At 43.7% G+C, this 24,909-nt stretch overlaps 1 protein-coding gene across 1 annotated transcript in view; it reads left to right on the top strand.

Moving 5' to 3' along the window:
* IWS1 (interacts with SUPT6H, CTD assembly factor 1) overlaps positions 1-24,909 on the top strand; it is an 801,761-nt gene that overhangs the window by 163,883 nt on the left and 612,969 nt on the right. Inside the window, exon 6 of the mRNA XM_044070501.1 lies at positions 14,694-14,880. Coding sequence (XP_043926436.1) covers positions 14,694-14,880 — 187 coding nt within the window. The remainder of the gene's footprint in view (positions 1-14,693; positions 14,881-24,909) is intronic.

Here is a 24,909-nt window from a genome sequence, read left to right as displayed (position 1 = left end):
AAATTCTGCACAAGGACATTCCACCCACTAGCATGGAAGGTGGACTCACTCTCCTTCAACTGGAAAGGCCTAACAGCATATGCATTCCCACCTCTTCCTTTGATACACAAGGTACTACTAAAAATCAAGGAAGAACGTCCAAGGATAATCCTGATAGCTCCAAACTGGCCAAGACAACACTGGTACCCACTACTGAAGAGCATGTCTCGGAACAATATGTGGCCAATACCCTGATGCCTTTGATGTTAACTCAGAACAACTACAGCATCATACATCCAAACCTAAAACGCTGCAACTGACTGCATGGAACATCACATAGCAGCAGCTAACCCAGAACTTTCCCAAAGAGTTAAAGACATTATTCTTGAAGCACGCAGACCTTCAACAAGAAGGAACTATGCTGGAAAATGGAAAAGGTTTGTCATTTGGAGTACGGAAAGAGGAAAAGATGTGTCAAACATAGATATGCCTAACATTCTGGAGTATCTGGCGAACTTCTTCATTCAGGCCTGTCCTACTCCTCCATCAAGATACATGCATCAGCTATTTCAGCAGAATACAGCTTTGATCCACCTGTTTTTCACCCTTTGCTCAGGCAGTTCCTCAGAGGAATCAAGAATGTAAAACCTCCAAGGAAACCACCATTACCAGCTTGGGATTTAAACTTTGTGCTAGAAAAGCTGACACTATCACCCTTTGAACCAGCAGCAACAGCAGACCTACAACACCTGTCATGGAAAACTGCTTTCCTACTGGCAATTACTTCAGCAAGGAGGGTTTCAGAACTACAGGCCTTAATGGCAGTGCAACCCTTCCTAATCTTCCACCAAGATAGAGTGTCCATGAGGACTAATCCTACATTTATGCCCAAGGTGGTATCCAGAGTGTCTTTAAACCAGGCAATCCACCTACCTACCTTCTTTCCCAACCCACAAAACAGAGGGAAAGAATACTGCATACCTTGGATGTACATAGACAGCTACGCTACTACTTGGACAGAACAAAAATAGCAGAAAGACTGACCAACTTTTTGTAGCCTATGCAACAGGAAGGGAAGGAAAAGCTATTTCCAAACAGACAATCTCCAAATGGATAGGAAATTGCATACGATACTGTTACTCCTTCCATGGAAAACCAATTCCACAGAACATAAGACCTCATTCTACAAGGGCAACAGCCACTACCACAGCCTTCTTACGAGGAGTGGCAACCAAAGACATTATTGAGGCTACTTGGACCTCCGTGCATACATTTGCCAAGCATTATAATTTGCCTCTATATTCCAGATCCCGAGCAGGGTTTGCCACTGCTGTACTGCAAGGGATCCTAAACACACCATAATCTACTTTTATCCTCCTCCCTAGTTGGCTATGGTATTCTACCCACTTGTTATGACTGCAGATGCATCCATGAAGGACATAGTACAGTTTTGTACCTACCATAAATGTAGATGTCCGAACTGGATAGCATCTGCAGTCAGGATTACCCTCCCTCCTTCCCCTCTGTGGTACTCCTAGGGTGTTTACCCTCCTAATAGCTAGCTGTGGGGGGGGAGTCTTTTATGGTGTATTTGTTTGTATATATGTACATATATGCTTATTGTTGTGTTTACCTCTATCTATTTGGAAACATTGGCATCTATCCAAATTTTAGCCTGCAAGAGGGCAAATGGCATCTGGGGCAAGAAACACTGAGGAAAATGGCGTCGGCTGATGCTTTTATACCCGAAGGCCAACAGAGATGACGTCGGGTGGAGTGCGACATCAGCGAAGCGGACCCGGACTTTGGAATCCGGCCGACTGCGGGGCTGCCTGGCGACAGGACAACCCACTTGTTATGACTGCAGATGCTATCCAGTTCGGACATCTACATTTATGGTAGGTACAAAACTGTACTTTGTCCTGCCTCAGGCAGCCCTTGGTCGGCCGGATTCCAAAGTCTGGGTCCGGGCCGGCTGATGTCGCCCTTTCCTGACGCCAGAGCCTGGTATAAAAGCGTCAGCCGACGCCATCTTCTTCAGTCTTTCTTGCCGCACGGTGCCCGAAGCAGAAGCAGTTCACAAGTGCCGGTCGACCAGCTCCTGTGTTTTCAGCTACCGAAGTCTTCAAAAAAGCTAAGTACCCCGTTGGGGACCTTTTCTTGCCTCAGCCGATGTCAGATAAAACTGTAAAAGTTAATAATTGTTTAACTTGTGGGAAACAAATACCTCATAAGGATTTCCACTCTTACTGCTTACCCTGCCTAGGTCCAGAACACAACGTCTCGGCCTGTACAGCTTGTGCTTCTTTCAATAAACGCACTCTTAGGCGTCGGGCAGAGTTTGGTACAGGATTATTTTGGGGAAGATTTCTGTTATATCATGCCGTCGGAGCGTCCGACAGCACATTTACCTAAAAAAACGGAAGGATAAGGACCGACACCCGCGGTCTCGGCCGACACCACGCTTAGGCCTACCGCGAGTGTCTCTGTCTCTTCTGAGCCGGTTTCACAACCGCTACAGACTGACGACACTGCTCCACCGGTTACTTCGGTACCGGAGGCCAGCTCGGTGCCAGTTTCTGTTCTCCCCTCTGAGACCGAAGCCCAGGATATTTCTAACACCTTTTCAGTGGATAAGACTACTCCAGCACGTGGGGCTGCCAGGCCTCCAGTGTCTATGTCCATTAAGGCCTACACACGTGCTAAGGCTGCCAAACAGGTTAAGTCTCTCCCTCCAAGATCTGTTTCTCTGGGATCCACTTCTGGTTCTCAAATTTTAAGTTTAGCTGAGGACCTTATTTCTTTAATCAGGGGTTCTCAGCCACATCCAGATAGAGGCTCTCAGTCGCCTTCTGACAAGAGGCCTAGGGTTGAGCAGGTAGATCCCCAGTCCTCCGATGAGGCCTCAGGTGATTCTGCACATTCAGATTACCAGGAGGAGGCCTTCCCGGCCTACAAGGATTCTGATGCAGAGGAATCCATTCCCTCTGCTTCTCCTCCTGAGGAGTTTTCCTTTGGGGAAACGCTTCATTCCATGAGCGAACACTTCAAATGGCAAGGCCAAGAATACTCAGATTCTAGGAAAAGGTTAAGGGAATTTTTAAAGCTACCTCAGTATAGACCCTTAGCTATTCCTCCAGTTTTAAATGTTTTAGATGATGTGTACTTAGAATCTAGTGTTTCCCCTGACTCCCTCCCCCCTGCTCCTGTCAAGCCAGACAGGTACTACAGGGTCCCAGACACACATCAATTTCTGTACAAGGGCCATACTGCTGACCCTGAAACAATTTCTCAGGGGCCTAAAGGGGTTTCCTCCACTACTGCTAAGAATCCACTTCCTTCGGAAAGAGATTCTAGGACTTTAGAAAGGTGGGGCAAGAATTTATATACATCTTCCACCCTTTCTATGCGAGCATTAAATTGTCAATTTCATATGATTCAGTATCGGGAATACATGTTGGATGACTTGCAAAAGAAATTGGCTTCCCCTGAACCATTACATAGAAAGGGGTTGCAGAAATTGGTTCATAATACTCAGCAGGTTAGCAACCATTTCCTTCAGTGTGGATATGATGCATTGGAAGCTTCATGTAGAGCAGCAATGACAGGTGCGGTCATACGCAGACATGCTTGGTTAAAGGAACAAACATTGCCAGACCATGTGAAAATTAAGCTTTTGGACGCACCACTAGAGAAACAAAAGCTGTTTGGTGCCGCTGCACAAGAGGTTTTGAAAATAGAGGAAAAGGCAAAATCAGTGCAAACAGTCAAAGATTTCCTCCAGGTACAGCCTCCAAGATTCAGCAGGAATTGGCCTTCTAAGCTTTGGTCCTTTCCAGACACAGATAAATTTCAAAGAGGCAAAAACAGACGTGGCAGAGGTAGAGGGCAAACTCGAGGCTCCTACAGAGGACGTCAGTGGCAGCCTCTGAACCAGAGAGGTGGGGCAGGACCTTCCACTGCTCCGCAGGGACAATCTCAATGACTTGACTTTGACTCCGCCATCCAGGGCTCAATCAGAAGCACCTTTGGGCGGAAAATTATATTTATTCTCACAAAATTGGCACAGTATTACAAAGGACAAATGGATACTGGACATAATAGACAAAGGATACAGATTCCATTTTCATACACTACCAACAAGACATGGCAGGCCAAACCTGCCACCAAATCAAAGGGCAGAGGCACTCAAACAAATATCAAACCTCCTTCAAATAAGAGCAATAGAAAAGGTTCCTTCTGCAGAACAAGGCCAAGGATTTTATTCAAGACTGTTCCTTGTTCCAAGAAAAGAAAACCAATGGAGACCCATTCTGGACTTGTCCGCACTGAATACTTAACTTATTGTGCCAAAATTCAAAATGCTGACTTTACAGCAACTCCTTCCCATGCTGGGCAAGGGGTCTTGGCTGGTAACTCTGGACCTCAGGGAGGCATACCTGCATGTCCCAATCAGACAAAGTTGCAGAAGATACCTCAGATTTCTTGCAGGCTCAGAGCATTATCAATTCTCAGCATTGCCCTTTGGCTTATCTACTGTGCCCAGAGTGTTCACGAAATGCCTGGCATCAGTAATTGCACATTGCAGACTTCAGAGGATACAAATATACCCTTACCTGGACGACTGCCTTATACAAGCGGACAGCCAACAAGCCTTGTTAAAAAACTTGGACTATGTCATTCACCTACTGCAGGCCTTGGGATACACAGTCAATATTCAGAAATCAAGTTTCGTACCATCCCAACAAATAACTTTCCTGGGTGCCACACTGGACACAAACACCCAGATGGCGTTTCTGACAGAAGAAAAACAAAAACAATTACTAGAATACTTCAGAAAATTGGCAACACACACCCAGATGACTGCAAGGAAGATCCTGCAGGCCCTGGGTTTCATGGCATCTTGCATTCTTCTGATTCCACACGGAAGGCTGCATATGAGGAAACTACAATGGTATCTAAAAAGTCTATGGTCTCAACACAGCCAAAGCCTGGAAGCATTGATCCCACTCATTCCATGCCTTCAAAATGAATTTCTGTGGTGGGCTCAAGCAAGCCAGATAAACAAAGGTCTGCCTTTCAGCAAGCCTCATACAAGTCAAACCATAACAACAGACGCCTCAGACCATGGATGGGGGGCGCACATGGAGGGCAGATGCATTCAAGGACAATGGACACAAAAAGAAAAGCACCTGCACATCAACCAAAAAGAAATGCTGGCAGTGATGCATGCAATCAAGGCCTTCGAAAAGTTCATGCATCAGGGCCATCTACTAATAAAGACAGACAATACCAGAGTTATGTGGTACATAAACAAGCAAGGAGGTACCCATTCCTACCCTCTTTGCAGACTGGCAATGAATCTCTGGGATATTTCCCTACAATTGAAAATAGAGCTGCAATCCCAGTTTGTACCAGGGAAGGACAACGTTCTGGTGGACAGCCTAAGCAGAAACATCATGGATCCGCACGAATGGATGTTGCATCCAGACATTTTCTTACAAATAACTCAAGCATGGGGAAGGCCAGACATAGATCTTTTTGCCTCCCACCTCAATCACCATCTGAAAAAGTTTTGCACAAGGACATACCATCCTCAAGCATGGAAGGTGGACGCTCTCTCCTTCAGTTGGAACTCTCTAACAGTATATGCCTTCCCACCTCTTCCTTTGATGACCAAGGTGTTACTGAAGATCAAGACAGAGCAACCGAAAGTCATACTGATAGCTCCAGACTGGCCAAGACAACACTGGTACCCACTGCTACGGAGCTTGACACACACCAATCCGTGGCTCCTTCCTCAATGGCCACTTCTTCTGACACAGCACAATTACAGGACACTACACCCCAGCTTGTAAACATTGAAGCTGACAACTTGGAGGATTCCATGACTATTCCTCCGAATACACTTTCCAAAAGGGTAAAAGATATCATCCTGGAGGCGCGCAGACCTTCCACTAGAAAAACATACTCAGCAAAATGGAAGAGATTTCTTATCTGGAACAGCAAAAAGGGTCAAGACCCATCAGTGATGAGCATTCCACAGATCCTAGAATATTTGGCGGAAATGCTCCACAATGGCCTTTCATATTCTTCCATAAAAATACATGCTTCAGCAATATCTGCCAAATATAACACTGATCCGCCTGTATTTTCTCACCCATTGCTAAGACAGTTTCTAAGAGGTATAAAGAACATCAACCCTCCAAGGAAACCACCAGTGCCTGCATGGGACCTCGACTTCATGCTGGAAAAATTAACTCTTCCTCCCTTTGAACCAGCAGCATCTTCAGAGTTGCAATTTCTGTCTTGGAAGACAGCTTTCCTTCTGGCAGTAACCTCAGCAAGAAGAGTCTCTGAGCTACAGGCCCTTATGGCAATACAACCATTTCTCATTTTTCATCAGGACAGAGTTTCTTTGAGAACCAATCTGTCATTCATGCCAAAGGTGGTATCCAGGGTGTCCCTGAATCAAGCTATTCACCTGCCTACCTTCTTTCCTAATCCTCAAAATAAAGGAGAGAGACTTCTGCACACCTTGGACATACACAGACAGTTGCGCTACTATGTGGACAGAACAAAGTCTTTCAGAAAATCTGACCAGCTTTTTGTAGCTTACGCTGCTGGGGTGCAGGGAAAAGCAATTTCCAAACAGACAATTTCTAAATGGATTGGGAATTACATTCGATTCTGCTACTCCTTTCATGGAAAAACTGTGCCAGCTGACATCAGGCCACATTCCACCAGAGCTACAGCCACCTCCACAGACTTTTTAAGAGGGGTGGCAACAAAGAACATTTTAGAAGCTGCTACGTGGAGCTCCGTGCATACATTTTCCAAACATTACAACCTGCCTTTATATTCCAGATCCAGAGCAGGGTTTGCTACTGCAGTCCTGCAGGGCATTTTAGCTACAACATCTTTGTCTTAGTGCCTTCCACCCCCATCTTGGCTATGGTATTCAACCCATATGTCAGGACTGCAGTTGCATCATTGAAGGACATAGTACAGTTTTGTACCTACCATAAATGTAGATGTCAGATAGGTATGCAACTGCAGTCAGGTTTTCCCTCCCACCTACCCCTCTGTGGTATTATTTTGGGTTTCTACCCCTCATTTTAGCTACCTGGGGTAATCTTTTATGGTGTATTTGTGTTTATGTTGTTGTACTTCCTTAGAGGGCACATGGCATCTGGGGCAAGAAACACTGAAGAAGATGGCGTCGGCTGACGCTTTATACCCCAGGCTCTGGCGCGGGGAAGGCGACATCAGCCGACGCCGGACCCAGACTTTGGAATCCGGCCGACCGAAGGGCTGCCTGAGGCAGGACAACCCCATATGTCAGGACTGCAGTTGCATACCTATCGGACATCTACATTTATGGTAGGTACAAAACTGTACTTTTTTGTACCTACCATAAATGTAGATGTTCGAGTGTACACACTGCTGCAGTCCAGGTTACCCTCTCTCCATCCCCTCTTAGGACAGGGCTTATGCCAAACACCTTTAACATACAACCTATTTGGGGTATTCCTTTATGGTGTATTTGCTTGCAACTACTGTTTTGATTTATCTACTTATGTATGTTTGCATAACATCATGTTTTGCCTTCCTTTCTGGGGGCACCTGACATCTGGGGCAAGAAAAACTGAAGAAAATGGCGTCGGCTGCCTCTTTTATACCCCTGCCACACTGACGTCAGGTAAAAAGCAACGACAACCGACGCCAGACCTAGACTTTGAAATTCGGCCGACCGAGGACCCGCCTGATGGCAGGATAACCCAAGTGTGATGACTGCAGCTGTATGCGCACTCGAACATCTACATTTATGGTAGGTACAAAACTGTACTTTACCCTCCCTCTAGCCCCTGTTTTTCTTTTACTATACCTTTTCTTTCTTTTACTGTGCTTAAAAGCCTTTTTGATGTATTTGCTTTTGTTTGGAGGTATATTTTTGTGGTTCTAATTATGTATATATATGTATATATATATATATATATATATATATTTATATATATATATATATATATATATATATATATATATATATATATATATATATTTATATATATTTATATATATATATATATATATATTTATTATATATATATATATATATATTTATTTATATATATATATATATATATATATATAGATAGATATTTTGCTCCCCATTTGGGGGGGGGGGGCAACTGACATCTGGGGCAAGAAAAACTGATGTAATAGCTTCGGCTGCATGTTTTTTTACCCCTGACGACCTGACGTCATGGAAGAAGGGACAGCAACCGACGCAGGTCCCAAGACTTTGTTAATCAGTCCAACTGAGAGCAACCTGCCAGCAGATTACCCAAATGCAATGACTGCAACAGTGAATACACTCTAACATCTACATTTATGGTAAGTGTACACAACTGTACTTTTTTCTTTCTTCAATAAAGGCAATGAAAAACAGTTTTGCACCTGGCTGCCTTTTTTACGTAGGTGCTGTGCTTATGATATCAGCAGGACTAATTACCCAAATAAGATTGTCAGTAGTACCGGACTACAAATGTCACAGTGTCTGTGGTATGTCATGCAGGTATAGACAAATTCCAATGCAAATTATGTGAGCAGTTAAGCTTAAAAAAATGGGGGGTCTTTCCCCTTCTTTTATTCTAAGGCAAGGAAATAAATGTTTTGTAAATTACAAGCAGGTTTTTGGTACCCACGTAATACATATTGTAGGGGAGAAAAGGAACCTAAGAGTTAAGATAAACTGTAGATGGTGGAGATGTTCACCATGTCTCACTGTTGCAGTCATTACTCTAGGGTTATCCTGCTGGCAGGCTACCCTCAGTCGGCCAGAGTTCCAAATTTTAGGTCCGGCGTCGGTTGCTGTTGCCTCTTTCCTGACGTCCGTGCACCAGGGGTATAAAAGATGCAGCTGACATCTTTTTCTTCAGTCTTTCTTGCCACGCGGTGCCCGAAGCAAAAGCAGTTCGCAAATGCCGGTCGGCCGACTCCTGAGATTTTCAAATCCGAATTTCAGAACCGAAGGTTTCATTAAAGCTAAGTACCCTGTTGGGGAAACCTTTTTCTTGCTCCAGACCGATGTCAGAAAAAGTTAACAATTATATTTCTTGTGGGAAGCAAATACCTCATAAGGATTTTCACTCTTACTGTATTCCTTGCCTAGGCCCTGATCACAATGTTGCTAGCTGTTGGTTTTGTGCTAGATTTAACCAACACACTATCAAGCATCGGTTCGATTTTGCATTTCATTACTTTGGCCGAAGATTTAATTATATAATGCCGAAACTCGAGGTATTGGACACTCGGAAATCACTCCCTCAGATGGGTCCGGAGCCGCTGAGCAGGCATCGGCTTCTGAGGGTGTCTTCAGACCTACACAGCTATATATTAAGCCATCTTCAGCTTCAAAGACAAAGACTGAAGCAGCTTTAAAGACAAAGAAACAAGTACAGCATTCTCCTACTCAGACTTCCATGCCTAAAAAACAGATGCTCAAAATGGCCGAAGACCTAATTACTTTGATCAGGGACTCCCATCCCCCTCCTGATAAGAGGCCTAGGCAAGAGACAGACTGATTCTTCTGATCAAGAATTGATTTCCTTTGATTCCTCTTCTGAACAGGATTACTCCATGCTTCCCTATGAGGATTCCGATGCTGAAGAATCCATTCCTTCAGCCTCTCCTCCTGAGGACTATTCTTTTGGGGAAACACACAGCTATATATTAAGCCATCTTCAGCTTCAAAGACAAAGACTGAAGCAGCTTTAAAGACAAAGAAACAAGTACAGCATTCTCCTACTCAGACTTCCATGCCTAAAAAACAGATGCTCAAAATGGCCGAAGACCTAATTACTTTGATCAGGGACTCCCATCCCCCTCCTGATAAGAGGCCTAGGCAAGAGACAGACTGATTCTTCTGATCAAGAATTGATTTCCTTTGATTCCTCTTCTGAACAGGATTACTCCATGCTTCCCTATGAGGATTCTGATGCTGAAGAATCCATTCCTTCAGCCTCTCCTCCTGAGGACTGTTCTTTTGGGGAAACACTGCATACTATGAGGGAACATTTCCACTGGGAGAGCCAAGATTACTCTGAATCTAAGAAAAAGCTCAGAGACTTTCTGCTTCTTCCTCAGCACAGACCCCTTGCCATTCCACTTGTTCTAGACATTGTAGATGATGTATTTTCAGAGTCCGGTCTGTCCCCTGACTCTTTACCCCCTGCACCTACTAAGCCAGACAAATACTACAGGGTCCCGGATTCACATAAATTCCTATATAAAAACCCCGCTACTGACCCAGAAACTATATGTCAGGGTCCTAAGGGGGTTAAAGCTTCCACTGCAAAAACCCTGTTCCCTCTGATGGGGATTCTAGGGCTCTAGACAGATGGGGGAAAAAAGTTTACACTTCTGCCACCCTGGCTGTAAGGGCTTTAAATTGTCAATTTCATATGCTTAAATGTCAGCAATATTTAATGTCACTACTTAAATAGAAAATTTTAACAAATACTGAATGTTCAGAGAACAAGGAATTGCAGGATTTATTGCATGCAACTGAACAAGTGGGAAAGCATACTTTGCAATGTGGTTATAATTCACTGGAGGCCTCTTGCAGGGCCGCTGTTACAGGTTCTGTTATTAGAAGGCATGCTTGGTTAAAGGAACAGAATCTGCCTGATCATGTTAAACCAAAATTATTAGATGCACCATTACAGCATGATACTTTGTTTGGTACTAAAGTAGAAGAGGTGTTGAAAAAAATGGAGGATAAAGCAAAATTCATGCAGACAGCCAAGAAATTTCTTACAGCTACAGCCACCCAGGTTTTGCAGGAACTGGCCTTCTAAAAATTGGTCCTTTCCAGTCTCAGACAGACCACAAAGAGGCAGATACAGGTGCCCCAGAGGCAGATCTCAGCCCCAAGGCTCATACAGGCCTAAACAATGGGGTGTTCCTACCTCCAAAAGCGGAAAAGACAAATCACAACCTTACAGGAAACAGTCCCAATGACTTTCCTCTACCAGTTCCAAGCAGTTTTCTTTTGACAGCCCCCTTGGGGGGAAAACTAGTACTTTTTTCATCAAATTGGCAAATGGTTACCCAAGATAAACGGGTCCTGAACATAGTGTCCCAAGGCTACAGGTTCCATTTTCACACTCTACCAAGGTCAAAGGGCATGCCAGACCTGCCACAAAACCAATGGGCAGAGGCACAAAAACAAATTACAGCCCTCATGGACATGAGAGCCATTCAGCAAGTACCACAATAAGAGCAGGGGCAAGGATTTTACTCCAGACTTTTCCTAGTACCCAGGAAGGACAAAACCTGGAGACCAATTCTGGACCTATCTATACCAAGTACATTTCTGGAAGTTCCAAAATTCAAGATGTTGACTCTACAGCAGCTACTGCCCATGCTGAGCAAGAGGCAGTGGCTCGTAACTTTGGACCTAAGAGCCATACCTGCATGTCCCAATCTAGACAATCTTGCAGAAGATACCTCAGATTCATAGCTGGCTCAATGCATTACCAATTCTCTGCTCTGCCCTTTGGCTTATCTACTGCACCCAGGGTCTTCACAAAATGCCTGGCACCAGTAATTGTGTTTTGCAGACAAAAAGGAATTCAAATATATTCCTACTTGGACGACTGCCTAATTCATGCAGAGAACAAAGACACTCTTCTAAAGCATCTGGCGTTTGTAAAGAAGATTACTAATTGGCTTAGGGTACAGAGTAAACAAAAAGAAATCAAAACTAGTGCCCTCTCAAGCGATAATATTTCTGGGTGCAAGCTTAAATACAACTGCCCAGATGGCTTATCTCAATGCCAGACAAGGAAAAACAACTGACTGCTTACTTCAAGAAATTGGCAACAAAACCCCATTTATCTGCAAGGAAAATCCTGCAGGCCTTGGGTTTCATGGTTTCCTACATTCTACTAATTCCATATGCCAGACTGCATATGAGGAAACTACAATGGTATCTGAAGTGTTTGGACTCAGCATTGCCACAGCCTGGAGACAGTAATTGCACTCATTCCCTGCCTACAACAGGAGTTTTGATGGTGGGCAGAAGCCTGTCACCACAACAAGCATCTGCCATTCACTTTACCCACAGCCAGACAGACACTGACAACGGATGCATCAGATTATGCCTGGGGGGACCCATATGGCAGGAAAATGTATTCAGGGCACATGGCCTGCAAACCAGATGCATCTTCACATCAATCAAAAAGAGATGCTAGCTGTTCAAAATTCCCTGAGAGCTTTCAAGGACCTGCTTCATCCAGGACAGTTACTGATAAAGACAGACAACACTACGGTCATGTGGTACATAAACAAACAGGGAGGTACACACTCCTACCCCCTCTGCAAACAAGTAATGATCTTATGGGACACAGCATTGGCTTTACAAGTTCACCTGCAAGCACAATTCCTGCCAGGAAAAACAAATACTCTGGCAGACAAACTAAACAGAAACCTCATGGATCCCCACGAATGGAAACTCGATCCACAAGTCTTCAGCATGATAATAAGGAAATGGGGATGCCCAGCCATAGATCTATTTGCCTCCCCTCAAAACTGTCAATTGCAGAGATTTTGCACAAGGATTTATCACAGGCAAGCATGGCAGGTGGACACCCTATCATTCAGCTGGAAAAATCCAACAGTATATGCTTTTCCCCCACTGCCTCTCCTTCCCAGAGTACTCGTAAAGGTCAGACAAGAAAAGCCAAAAATGATTCTGATTGCACCAGACTGGCCATGAAAGCACTGGTACCCAATCCTGAAGAGCTTGTCTGAAGGTCCAGCATGGATATTGCCTCAAACTTCTCACTTGCTGACCCAACAAAACAATCCGCTCCTGCACAGCCAACTCAGGACCTTAAATCTGGCAGCATGATAGATAATGTAGCCATTCAGAACACTCCTCTTTCAAAAGCTGTTATGGATGTTATCTTGGAGGTCAGGAGGCCCAGTACCAGAAAATCTTATGCAGAAAAATGGAAGAGATTCTGTGCTTGGAACCAGGAACAAGGCATTGACACGTTTGTACCAAATATTCCTCAGATTTTACAGTACCTAAGTGAGATGCTGAACAAAGGCCTTTCTTTCTCATCAATTAAGATTCATGCCTCTGCCATTTCGGCACATTACAATACGGAACCACCTATTTTTTCTCATCCTTTAATAAGGCAGTACCTCAGAGGGGCCAAAAACATTAGGTCTCCAAGGAGAGCACCAATTCCGGCCTGGGACCTCAATTATGTTTTGGAAAAACTCACACTGCCTCCTTTCGAGCCAGCATCAACAGCAGATATAAAATTCTTATCCTGGAAAACAGCTCTGCTGTTAGCCCTAACCTCTGCAAGGCAAGTCTCAGAGTTACAAGCACTCATGGCTGTGGAACCTTTCATCATTTTTCATCCAGACATGGTTTCTCTGAGGACAAACCCTACATTTGTGCCTAAAGTGGTGTCCAGTGTTGCTCTCAACCAAACCATTCACTTGCCTACCTTTTACCCAAATCCGCAGAACAAGGGTGAGAAAATTCTGCATTCTTTGGACATACACAGGCAGTTGCAATTCTACTTGGACAGAACTAAAGCTTTCAGAAAGACTGAGCAACTTTTAGTGTCATATGCTGCAGGATCATAAAGAAAGGCTATCTCAGATTATTTCTAAATGGATAGGCCATTGCATCCGTTTCTGCTGTTTTCAACATGGCAAATCAGTGCCTAAGGGCATTAGGCCTCATTCCACCAGAGCAGCAGCCACTTCAGCAGCCTTCCTCAGAGGAGTACCAACCAAAGAAATCTTAGAGGCTGCAACTTGGAGTTCAGTGCACACCTTTACAAAGTACTACCACTTGCCTCTCTACTCTAAGTCCAGAGCAGGCTTCGTCACTGCAGTTCTGCAGGGCCTCATAGGCTCTCCTAATCCTATTTAGCCCAGCCACCCATCCTCAGCTTTGGGATTCTACCAAAGAGTAATGACTGCAACAGTGAAACACGATGAACATAGTACAGTTGTGTACTTACCATAAATGTAGATATTAGAGTGTATTCACTGTTGCAGTCCAGGTTACCCACCCACCATCCCCCTTCTCTTTGCTGGAACTTATCTGCACTTCTCTATCCTATACAACCTCTTTGGTGTATTTGCTTGTACATGAAGGAAATGTTATTTTTGGGCATGCATTTTTATTGGCATATTTTTCAGCCTACTTATTTGGGGCACCTGACATCTGGGGCAAGAAAAACTGAAGAAAATGGCGTCGGCTGCATCTTTTATACCCCCTGGCGCACTGATGTCAGGGAAGAGGCGACAGCAACCGACGCCGGACCTAGACTTTGGAATTCTGGCCGACTGAGGGTAGCCTGCCAGCAGGATAACCCTCGAGTAATGACTACAACAGTGAATACACTCTAACATCTACATTTATGGTAGGTACACAACTGTACTTTTTCCTTTCATTGACCACGTTGGTTCCTATCAAAGATCTTCTGATATGGTGAGCACTCAGATTATTGTTGTTTATAAAGAAAACATTGTAAAGTATGTTAGCATTTCATAATAGGAAAGTAGTACAAAGTGATATCTGTTGATACTTTAAATGGAAGCAAGGACATGTCATGCAGGTCTGTGTTTACGTTGAGAAGTTCTTCCTTACGTTTCTAAATGGTTGATTTTTGTAGCTAGTAAAAAAAGCCGCATCTCATCTGATGTTGAAGCTTCTGACACCGATGCTGCTTCTATCAAGTCTGACACTAAGCCAAAGGGACTAGCTTTTGACAGTGAGGAGGAAGATGATAGAGGAAAACTGAAGAAGACCTCTGGGTCGCAGCTGTTTGGAAGTGACAGTGACTCTGACAATGCTGAAGAGTGAGTACCTTTGCTCCTTCCCACAAATCCTGTTTTTTTTTTTTTTTAACTTTTTGCCTCATTTGTATGACGCACAAAACCTTAAATCTGATCAGACACAAAACATATGTGGTTACTTACAGTACGTACAGTTGAAGTAAGAGGACATGTCAGAAGTGCTCATGTTCAGAGATCAAGCCTGCATAATATTCAACTATTTGCAAGTGAACTAACATAATTATCCAAAGATATCTGTGTCTGTCATTGAAATAAAATTTGCTCTCAGTGCAGGGGAGTTAGATGTTTTAAACACCCAGCCTTTGATAGGTAAACCAAAGTTTTTGTTGCTGTTGTATGAAGCAAAGATGGGCTCTTAGAACAGTGAATGGCATTTTATCTTAATTTCCTGTTGGGCTCTGATGTTGACTCTTGTCTCCTACAGAATTATTCCGGGTGCTTTATGGTTTTATGATTGTTAATAGGCTTGTATATATATATATATATAAATATATGTGTGTGTGTGTGTATATGTATATATATATATATATATATATATATATATATATATATATATATACATATATATACACATACACGTGTGTATATTTATATATATATATATATATATATATATATATATATATATATATATATATATATACATATACACACACACATACACGTGTGTGTATGTATATATATATACATACACGTGTGTGTGTATGTGTGTGTGTATATATATATATATATATATATATATACACACACATACACGTGTGTGTATGTGTATTTACATATGTATATATATATATGTGTGTGTGTGTGTGTATATATATATATATATATATATATATATATATATATATATACACACACACACACACACGTTTAATGTATATGTGTGTATGTATTCGAGTTGTATATATTTTGAACATCATTTGTAGCATTTTGCCCCATTTTTACAGCATTTCCCTTAGAAAAATGATTTCTTCCTACTACTGTATAGTCCATTTTTTTCCCAGCTTTATGTAACTTCATTGCTTGTCTTTGTATTTATTTGTTGTACTTTAAGAGATCTTATTGTTGCTAACATTTTCTAGCTTTTATTTCTTAAAAATTGTGCAAGTGGAGATCTCTGTCATGTTACAGTTTCTGGCTTAGGACAGGCATAATCTTTGCTTCCTTTCTTTGAACTTGTTTAGTCACCCTTATAATCCTTTTCCAGTGTGTTTCAGGAGTGCCCAGCTGGGGCCTTACCAATGGCCTTTGTGTTATTCATTGGTATTTCCTCCAGTGTACTGCAGAGTACACAATTAAAATGATAATCTCAAAATATTCAGTTTCATAACAACTGGAATTCACTTAGCTGCACTGCTATGATCTTAGAGTTTTTGTATTTGTCAGTGAAGACACAGCCTTGTTGGACTTGGCATTAGTAGAGCAGTATTCAGATGTTCATCTTGGAACATGATCTGTGAGAATTAGCTACAGAAAAGTGGCAGCCTGACTGACCTCCCTTCCCAAGAAGTTGATTTCTTTCTAATGCTGGAGACGTCCAACTGGTGCTGGATAGAAGAAGGAATATAGCCTGCAGAATATTCCTTCTCTTTTGTTATCATCTAGACATTTGTTCCAAGGTGGAAAGACAAAGTTGTGGATCTTGTACTTCCATTGTGATAAGTACCCTGTTGGGAATTTCTTTCCTCTTGATTATATATTTTTTATTGTTCTGGTTAGTACTTTACTTAAGCAGCCCCTCAGTTTATGAGCTTTTGCATTTGTTTTTTCCTGCCTGCATTATGCCTCGAAAAAAAAAAGTACAAGTGACTGCCCTCATCACTGTGCATACATCGGCCATAAACGGACTTTGGGTATAAAGTGGATGTCAGCAAGCATCTACCTCAGAAGTTTTCTGCCACCTGTTTGACTGCCAGCTCCAGTCGTCACTCGCTATGGAAAGTGACCTAGTGTTTTGTCCGTGTTCGGATAAGTACCCCATAGGGGTTTTTGTTAACTTTCTTGCTACTGTGTTGTGTGTTAATGTCAGGTTGAAAGGGCAAGTGTTAGTGTGGATGGCAGATTCCACATCTAGACTCACACAAGCTCTGCGTATTTTATCTAACCAAAGACCATGATCATACCACCTGTGAGATTTGTAAGGCATGTTCTTCATGTTTCACTCTTGCAGTCATTACATTTGGGTAATCCTGCTGGCAGGTTGCCCTCAGTCTGCCTGAATTCCAAAGTCTTGGGTCCTGCGTCGGCTGCTGTCGCCCCTTCCTTGACGTCAGGTCGTCAGGGGTATAAAAGAAGGACCTGACGGCATTTTCTTCAGTTTTTCTTGCCGCGCGGTGCCCGAAGCAGTTCGCAAGTGCCGGTCGGCCGATTCTTGAGATTTTCGAGTTCGAATTTCAGATCTGAAGTCTTCAATAAAGCTAAGTACCCTGTTGGGGAAACTTTTTTTTTTCTTGCTCCAGACCGATGTCAGAAAAAGTAAATAATTATATTTCTTGTGGAAAGCAAATACCTCATAAGGACTTTCATTCTTACTGTATTCCTTGCCTAGGCCCTGATCACAATGTTTTCAGTTGTCGGGTTTGTGCTAGATTTAACCAACGCACTATTAAGCGTCGGTATGATTTTGCTTTAAACTATTTTGGACGCCGGTTTAATTATCCAGAAATGCCGTCGGATAGCCATCCGACTACCGGAGTTCAGAAAAAGACCAAAGAAAAGGAGAGAGATAAACAACCAAGGCCCAAAACCGACGAAGCTTCTCCTAAGCCAGTCGCCGGTTCTCAGTGAGGCACTTTCACAGCCCCTGACACCCGCTACTTTAGAGTCGCAGGCCACTACCGACTCCCACATGGAGTCGGCCATGCCGCTGGAAACTCAAGTTTTGGAGCCTCGGATACTATTCCCTCAGATGGGTCCGGAGCTGCTGAGCAGGAATCTGCTTCTGAGGGCGTATTCAGACCTAAACATCTTTACATTAAACCTTCTTCAGCTTCAAAGGCAAAGACTAAAGCAAAGAAACAAACTCAAGAGCCACGTGGATAGGCCTCTATGCCCAAAAAGCAGATGCTCAAAATGACCGAAGACTTGATTACCTTGATCAGGGTTTCCCCATCCCCCTCCTGATAAGAGGCCTAGGCAAGAGATTGACTATGAATCTTCAGATCAGGTTTCTATTTCTTCTGATTCCCCTTCTGATCAGGAATATTCTCTTCGCCCCTATGAAGATTTTGATGCTGAAGAATCTATACCTTCAGCTTCTCCTCCGGAGGACTATTCTTTTGGGGAAACATTGCATACCATGAGGGAGCATTTCCACTGGGAAAGCCAAGATTTTTCATAATCTAAAAAGAGGCTCAGGGATTTCCTTTTACTTCTTCAACACAGGCCTCTAGCCATTCCACCTGTGTTAGACATTGTAGATGATGTGTTTTTGGAGTCTAGTCTTACCCCTGACTCCTTACCTCGAGCTCCTGTTAAGCCTGATAGATGTTACAGAGTTCCTGACTCTCATAAATTCCTTTTTAAAAACCCTGCTGCAGACCCAGAGACTATATTTCTCAGGGTCCCAAAGGAGTTAAGGCTTCTGCTGCAAAAAACCCTACCCCCTCTGACAGAGATTCTAGGGCACTGGATAGATAGGGGAAGAAAGGTTTACACATCTGCTACCTTGGCTATAAGAGCCTTAAACTGTCGGTTTCATATGCTTAAATATCAGCAACAAGTCGTGGCATTACTTAAACAGAAAATGTTGTTAAACTCTGAATGTGCAGAATATAAGGAAATGCAGGATTTATAGCATGCATATGAACAAATTGGAAAGCATACTTTGCAATGTGGTTTTGATTCTTTGGAGGCCTCCTGCAGGGCCACAGTTACGGGTTCTGTAATTAGGAGGCATGCTTGGTTAAAGGAACAAAATCTGCCTGATCATGTGAAAGTTAAATTATTAGATGCACCTTTACAGCATGATACTTTGTTTGGTGTTAAGCCAGAAGAGGTGTTAAAGAAAATGGAGGGCAAAGTTAAATCAATGCAGACTGTCAAAGATTTTTTACAAGTACAGCCACCTAGGTTTAGTAGACACTGGCCCATAAAGAATTGGTCCTTTCCTGTGTCAGACAGACCTAAACGGGGCAGATCTAGATGCCCTAGAGGCAGATCCCTGGCGCAAGGTTCATACAGGTCAAAGCAATGGGGTGCTTCTACCACCAAAGTTGGAGAAGACAAATCACAACCTTACAGGAAACAGTCCCAATGACTTCCCCCTGCCTTCACCAAGCACTTATCTCCTGGCAGCACCCTTAGGGGGAAAATTTTTCACTTTTTTCTCAAAATTGGCACATTATAACCCAGGACAAGTGGGGTCACAAGGCTACAGGTTCCATTTCCATTCCCTGCCAAAGGCAAACTGATGGCCAGATCTGCCAAAAAAATCAATGGGCAGAGGCACGAAGACAAGTGTCATACCTCATGGACATGGGGGCCATTCAACAAGTACCAGAGCAAGAGCAGGGACAAGGATTTTACTCGACTGTTCTTGGTACCCAGAAAGGGCAAGGCTTGGAGACCAATACTGGACCTCTCGATTCTGAACACATTTCTGGATATACCAAAATTCAAAATGTTAACTTTACAGCATTTTCTGCCCATGCTGGGCAAGAGTGCTTGGCTTGTGACTTGACTTAAAAGAGGCATACTTGCATGTCCCAGTCAGACAGTCATGCAGAAGATACCTCAGATTCAAGGCTGGCTCAATGCATTACCAATTCTCTGCACTGCCCTTTGGCTTATCTACTGCACCCAGGCTTTTTACAAAGTGCCTGGCACCAGTAATTGCATTTTGCAGACAAGGAGGAATACAAATCTTTCCTTACTTGGATGACTGTCTAATTCAAGCAGAGAACAATGACATTCTTCTACAGCATCTGGCGTTTGTGAAAAGACTTCCAACATGCCTAGGGTATACGGTCAACGAAAAGAAATCAAAACTAGTACCCTCTCAAGAGATAATATTCCTGGGTGCAAGCTTAAATACAACTGCCCAGATGGCTTATCTCATGCCAGACAAACAAAGGCAACTGACTACCTATTTCAAGATGTTGGCAACAAAGGCCCAGTTATCTGCAAGAAAAATTCTGCAAGCTTTGGGCTTTATGGCATCCTGCATTCTACTAATTCCATATGCAAGACTGCATATGAGGAAACTTCAAGGGTACCTAAAAAGTGTTTGGACTCAACATTGCCACAGCCTGGAGGCAATAATTACCCTCATTCCCTGCCTGCAACAGGAGTTTCAATGGTGGTCGAGGGCTTGTCACCAGAACAAGGGACAGCCATTCACATTACCCCCAGCCAGGCAGACACTAACAACGGATGCGTCAGATTATGCCTGGGGGGGCCCACGTGGCAGGAAGATGCATTCAGGGCACATGGCCCTCAAACCAAATACATCTACATATCAATCAAAAAGAGATGCTAGCTGTTCAAAATGCCCTGACAGCCTTCAAGGACCTACTTCATCCGGGACAACTACTGATAAAGACAGACAATACCACGGTCGTGTGGTATATAAACAAGCAGGGGGGCACACATTCTTACCCCCTTTGCAGACTAGCCATGACTTTGCGGGACACAGCATTGACTTACCAAGTACATCTGCAGGCACAATTCCTGCCAGGAAAAGAAAATACTCTGGCAGACGAACTAAGCAGAAACCTCATGGATCCTCATGAGTGGCACCTGGATCCACAAGTCTTCAGCATAACAAGGAAATGGGGATGCCCGGACATCTATTTGACTCCCCTCACAACTACCAACTAAAAAGATTCTGCACAAGGACTTATCACAGACAAGCATGGAAAATGGATGCCCTGTCTTTCAGCTGGAAAAATCAGTATATGCCTTTCCTCCACTGCCACTCCTCCCAAAAGTACTCCTAAAGGTCAAACAGGAGAAGCCAAAGATAATACTGATTGCCCCAGACTAGCCCCGCCAATACTGGTATCCAATCCTAAGGAATTTGTCTCAAGGCCCAGCTTGGACCTTACCTCAAATACCGCATCTACTGTCCCAGCAAAACAATCAGATACTGCACAGCCCACTCAGGACTTTAAACCTGGCAGCATGGCTTATAATGTAATCATACAATGCACACTTCTCAGTAAAGCTGTGATCGATGTTGTTTTGGAAGCCAGAAGGCCCAGTACTAGAAAATCTTATCCTGGAAAATGGAAGAGATTCTGTGCTTGGAACCAGGCACAAGGAACTGATATAGCTGTACCAAATATTCCTCAGATTTTGCAATACTTAACTGAGATGCTGGACAAAGGCCTATCCTTTTCATCAATTAAAGTTCATGCCTCTGCCATTTTGGCTCATTACAATACAGAGCCACCGATCTTTTCTCATCCTTTATTAAAGCAGTACCTCAGAGGAGCCAAAAATTTAAGGACTCGGAGATCACCAGTACCTGCATGGGACCTCAACTATGTCTTGGAAAAACTCACCCTGCCTCCTTTTGAGCCAGCTGCTACTGCTGATATAAAGTTTTTATCTTGGAAAGCATCTCTGCTCCTAGCAGTAACTTCTGCAAGACAAGTTTCAGAGCTACAGGCACCCATGGCTGTGGAACCTTTTATCATGTTTTATCCAGACAGGGTATCTCTGAGGACAAACCCGACATTTATGCCTAAAGTGGTGTCCAGTGTGGCTCTTAACCAAACCATTCATCTGCCAACTTTTTATCCAAATCCACATTACAAGGGGGAGAAAATTCTGCATTCCTTGGACGTACACAGACAGCTTAGATTCTACCTGGACAGAACCAAAGCTTTCAGGAAGACAGAGCAATTACTAGTGGCATATGCTGCAGGATCACAAGGAAAGGCTATCTCAAAGCAGACTGTTTCAAAGTTGATAGGCCACTGCATTCGTTTATGCTATTTTCAACATGGCAAGCCAGTGCCTAAGGGCATTAGGCCACATTCAACCAGAGCTGCAGCCACTTCAGCAGCCTTTCTCAGGGGAGTACCAACCAAAGACATTTTAGAGGCTGCTACTTGGAGATGTTCATCGTGGATACAGCTGCAGTCCTAACATATGGGTTCTCTGCCGTCAGGCGGTCCCTCGGTCGGCCAAATTCCAAAGTCTTGGTCTGGCGTCGGTTGTCGTTGCTTCTTCCCTGACGTCAGTGCGCCAGGGGTATAAAGGAACCAGCCAACGCCATTTTCTTCAGTCTTTCTTGCCGCGCGGTGCCCGAAGCAGAAGCAGTTCGCAAGTGCCGGTCGGCCAGCTCCTGAGATATCGAAATTTCAGGTACCGAAGTCTTCTAAAAAGCTAAGTACCCCATTGGGGATCCTTTTCTTGCCTCAGACCGATGTCAGTTAAAACTGTAAAAGTTAATAATTGTCTTTCTTGTGGGAAGCAAATACCTCATAGAGATTTCCATTCCCATTGCATACCCTGCTTAGGCCCAGCCCACAACGTCTCGGCCTGTCGCTCTTGTGCTTCCTTTAATAAGCGCACTATCAAGCGTCGGGCGGAGTTTGCTGAAAACATTTTTGGCGAAGAATTTAATTATAAGATGTCGTCGGAATTACCGACAGCACATTTACCGAAAAAACGCAAGGACAAGGACCGACACACGCGGTCCGCGGCCTCCGCCGACACCACACTTAAACCGACCTGAAGTGTCCCGGTTCGCAGTGAGGCAACTACGCAGCCCTTGCCTACCGACGACATCCCTTCTTCGGTACCTTTGGTACCCGAGGCTGGTAGTGTGTCGGCCCTAGATTTACCTGAGGAAACCGAAGCCTCTTTTGAAACCGACGCTCAGTCAGTGGGAAAATCTCCCTCCTCTCGTGGCGTTTTCAGACCTCCTGCAACCTTCTCTATTAAGGCTTTCACCAGGGCCAAGGCTGCAAAGCATTCCAAGACACAGCCATCCAAATCTCACTCTCAGGGGCCCACTCCTAAAAAACAGATGTTAAAAATGGCTGAAGACCTAATTACCTTGATCAGAGGTTCTCACCCTCCCCCTGATAAAAGGCCCAGAGTAGAGGAGGAATCTCCATCTTCAGACCAGGCCTCTGTTATTTCTGAACACTCTGACTATCAGGAACAATCCTTTTCCCCTTATGAAGGTTTGGATGCAGAATAATCCATTCCTTCTGTCTCCCCACCTGAGGATTACTCTTTTGGGGAAACCTTACACACCCTGAGGGAATACTTCCATTGGGAAGGCCAAGAATATTCCGACTCCAAAAAGAGACTAAGGGAATTTCTTTTATTACCACAGCATAGGCCTCTGGCTATACCTCCAGTACTGGATATATTAGATGATGTTTATTCTGAGTCTTGTCTCACCCCTGATTCTTTACCTCCAGCTCCGGTTAAACCTGATAGGTGTTACAGGGTCCCTGATTCTCACCAGTTTCTTTACAAGGGCCATGCTGCTGACCCAGAAACAATTTCTCAAGGACCAAAGGGGGTTAAGGCCCCACCTACTAAGAATCCGCTTCCGTCTGAAAGGGATTCCAGGGCTTTAGAAAGGTGGGGTAAAAAGGTGTACACTTCTGCCACCCTGACCATGAGAGCGTTAAACTGCCAGTTTCACATGTTAAAGTACCAGCAGTCACTCTTGGCTAATTTGAGAAGTAAATTATCATTCCCTGAACAACCTGATCTAAAAGAGTTGCAGGACCTGATACATAACACAGAACAAGTGAGTAAACATTCTTTGCAATGTGGTTATGATGCATTGGAGGCCTCTTGTAGGGCAGCTGTAACAGGGTCAGTAATACGTAGGCACGCTTGGTTAAAGGAGCAAACATTGCCAGATCATGTTAAAGCTAAATTGTTGGATGCACCTCTGCAGAAAGATGTCTTGTTTGGTGCTAAGGCAGAGGAAGTATTAAAGAAAATGGAGGACAAGGCAAAATCTATGCAAACTGTTAAAGATTTTCTACAGGTACAACCTCCACGGTTCAGTAGGAATTGGCCTTCAAAAAATTGGTCCTTTCCAGCCGCAGACAGATACCAAAGGGGAAGGAACAGGCGCCCCAGAGGTAGAGGCCAGTCACAGGGGTCTTACAGAGGACGTCAATGGCAAACCCCCAATCAGAGAAGTGGTGATGAAGGTTCAAGTGCACCACGAAGACGAACACAATGACTTGACACTTTATCCGACAACCAGGGCTCAATTGGAAGCACCTCTAGGCGGCAAACTAGCTTTATTCTCAAAAAACTGGCATATTATCACAAAGGACAAATGGATACTGGACATTATAGACAGAGGCTACAGATTCCATTTTCACAGCCTCCCAAAAAGACAAGGCATGCCAAACCTGCCACAAAATCAAATGGCAGAGGCACAGAAACAGATCTCAAAGCTACTGCAAATGAAAGCTATACAACAAGTGCATATGCTAGAACAAGGTCAAGGTTTTTACTCAAGGCTATTCCTGGTTCCAAGAAAGGAAAAAGACTGGAGACCAATACTGGACCTATCCATCCTGAATACCTTCCTGATTGTACCAAAATTCAGGATGCTAACATTACAGCAGCTTCTTCCCATGCTGGGCAAGGAGTCTTGGCTGGTAACTTTGGACCTCAAGGAGGCATACCTGCATGTCCCTATCAGACAAGATTGCAGAAGATACCTCAGATTTCTTGCAGGTTCATCACATTATCAATTCTCTGCATTGCCCTTTGGTTTATCTACTGTGCCCATAGTATTCACGAAATGCCTGGCTTCAGTAATTGCACACTGCAGACAACAAGGGATTCAAATACACCCTTACTTGGACGACTGCCTGATTCAAGCGGACAACAAACAAATCCAATTGAAGCATCTGAAATATGTAATCAGGCTATTAAATGCACTGGGATACACAGTCAACAAAAAGAAATCAAGACTAATTCCATCCCAAGTAACTACCTTCCTGGGTGCCAAATTGTATACAAACACCCAGATGGCATATCTTCCGCCAGACAAACAAGGGCAGCTAACAGATTACTTCAAAAAACTGGCAA

Source organism: Protopterus annectens, chromosome 4.part1 (assembly GCF_019279795.1).
Source record: "Protopterus annectens isolate FY-2018-M chromosome 4.part1, PAN1.0, whole genome shotgun sequence".
Taxonomy (NCBI): domain Eukaryota; kingdom Metazoa; phylum Chordata; order Ceratodontiformes; family Protopteridae; genus Protopterus; species Protopterus annectens.
The sequence above is the reverse complement of the archived record's forward strand: the minus strand, read 5'-3'. Positions and strand labels throughout refer to the sequence as shown.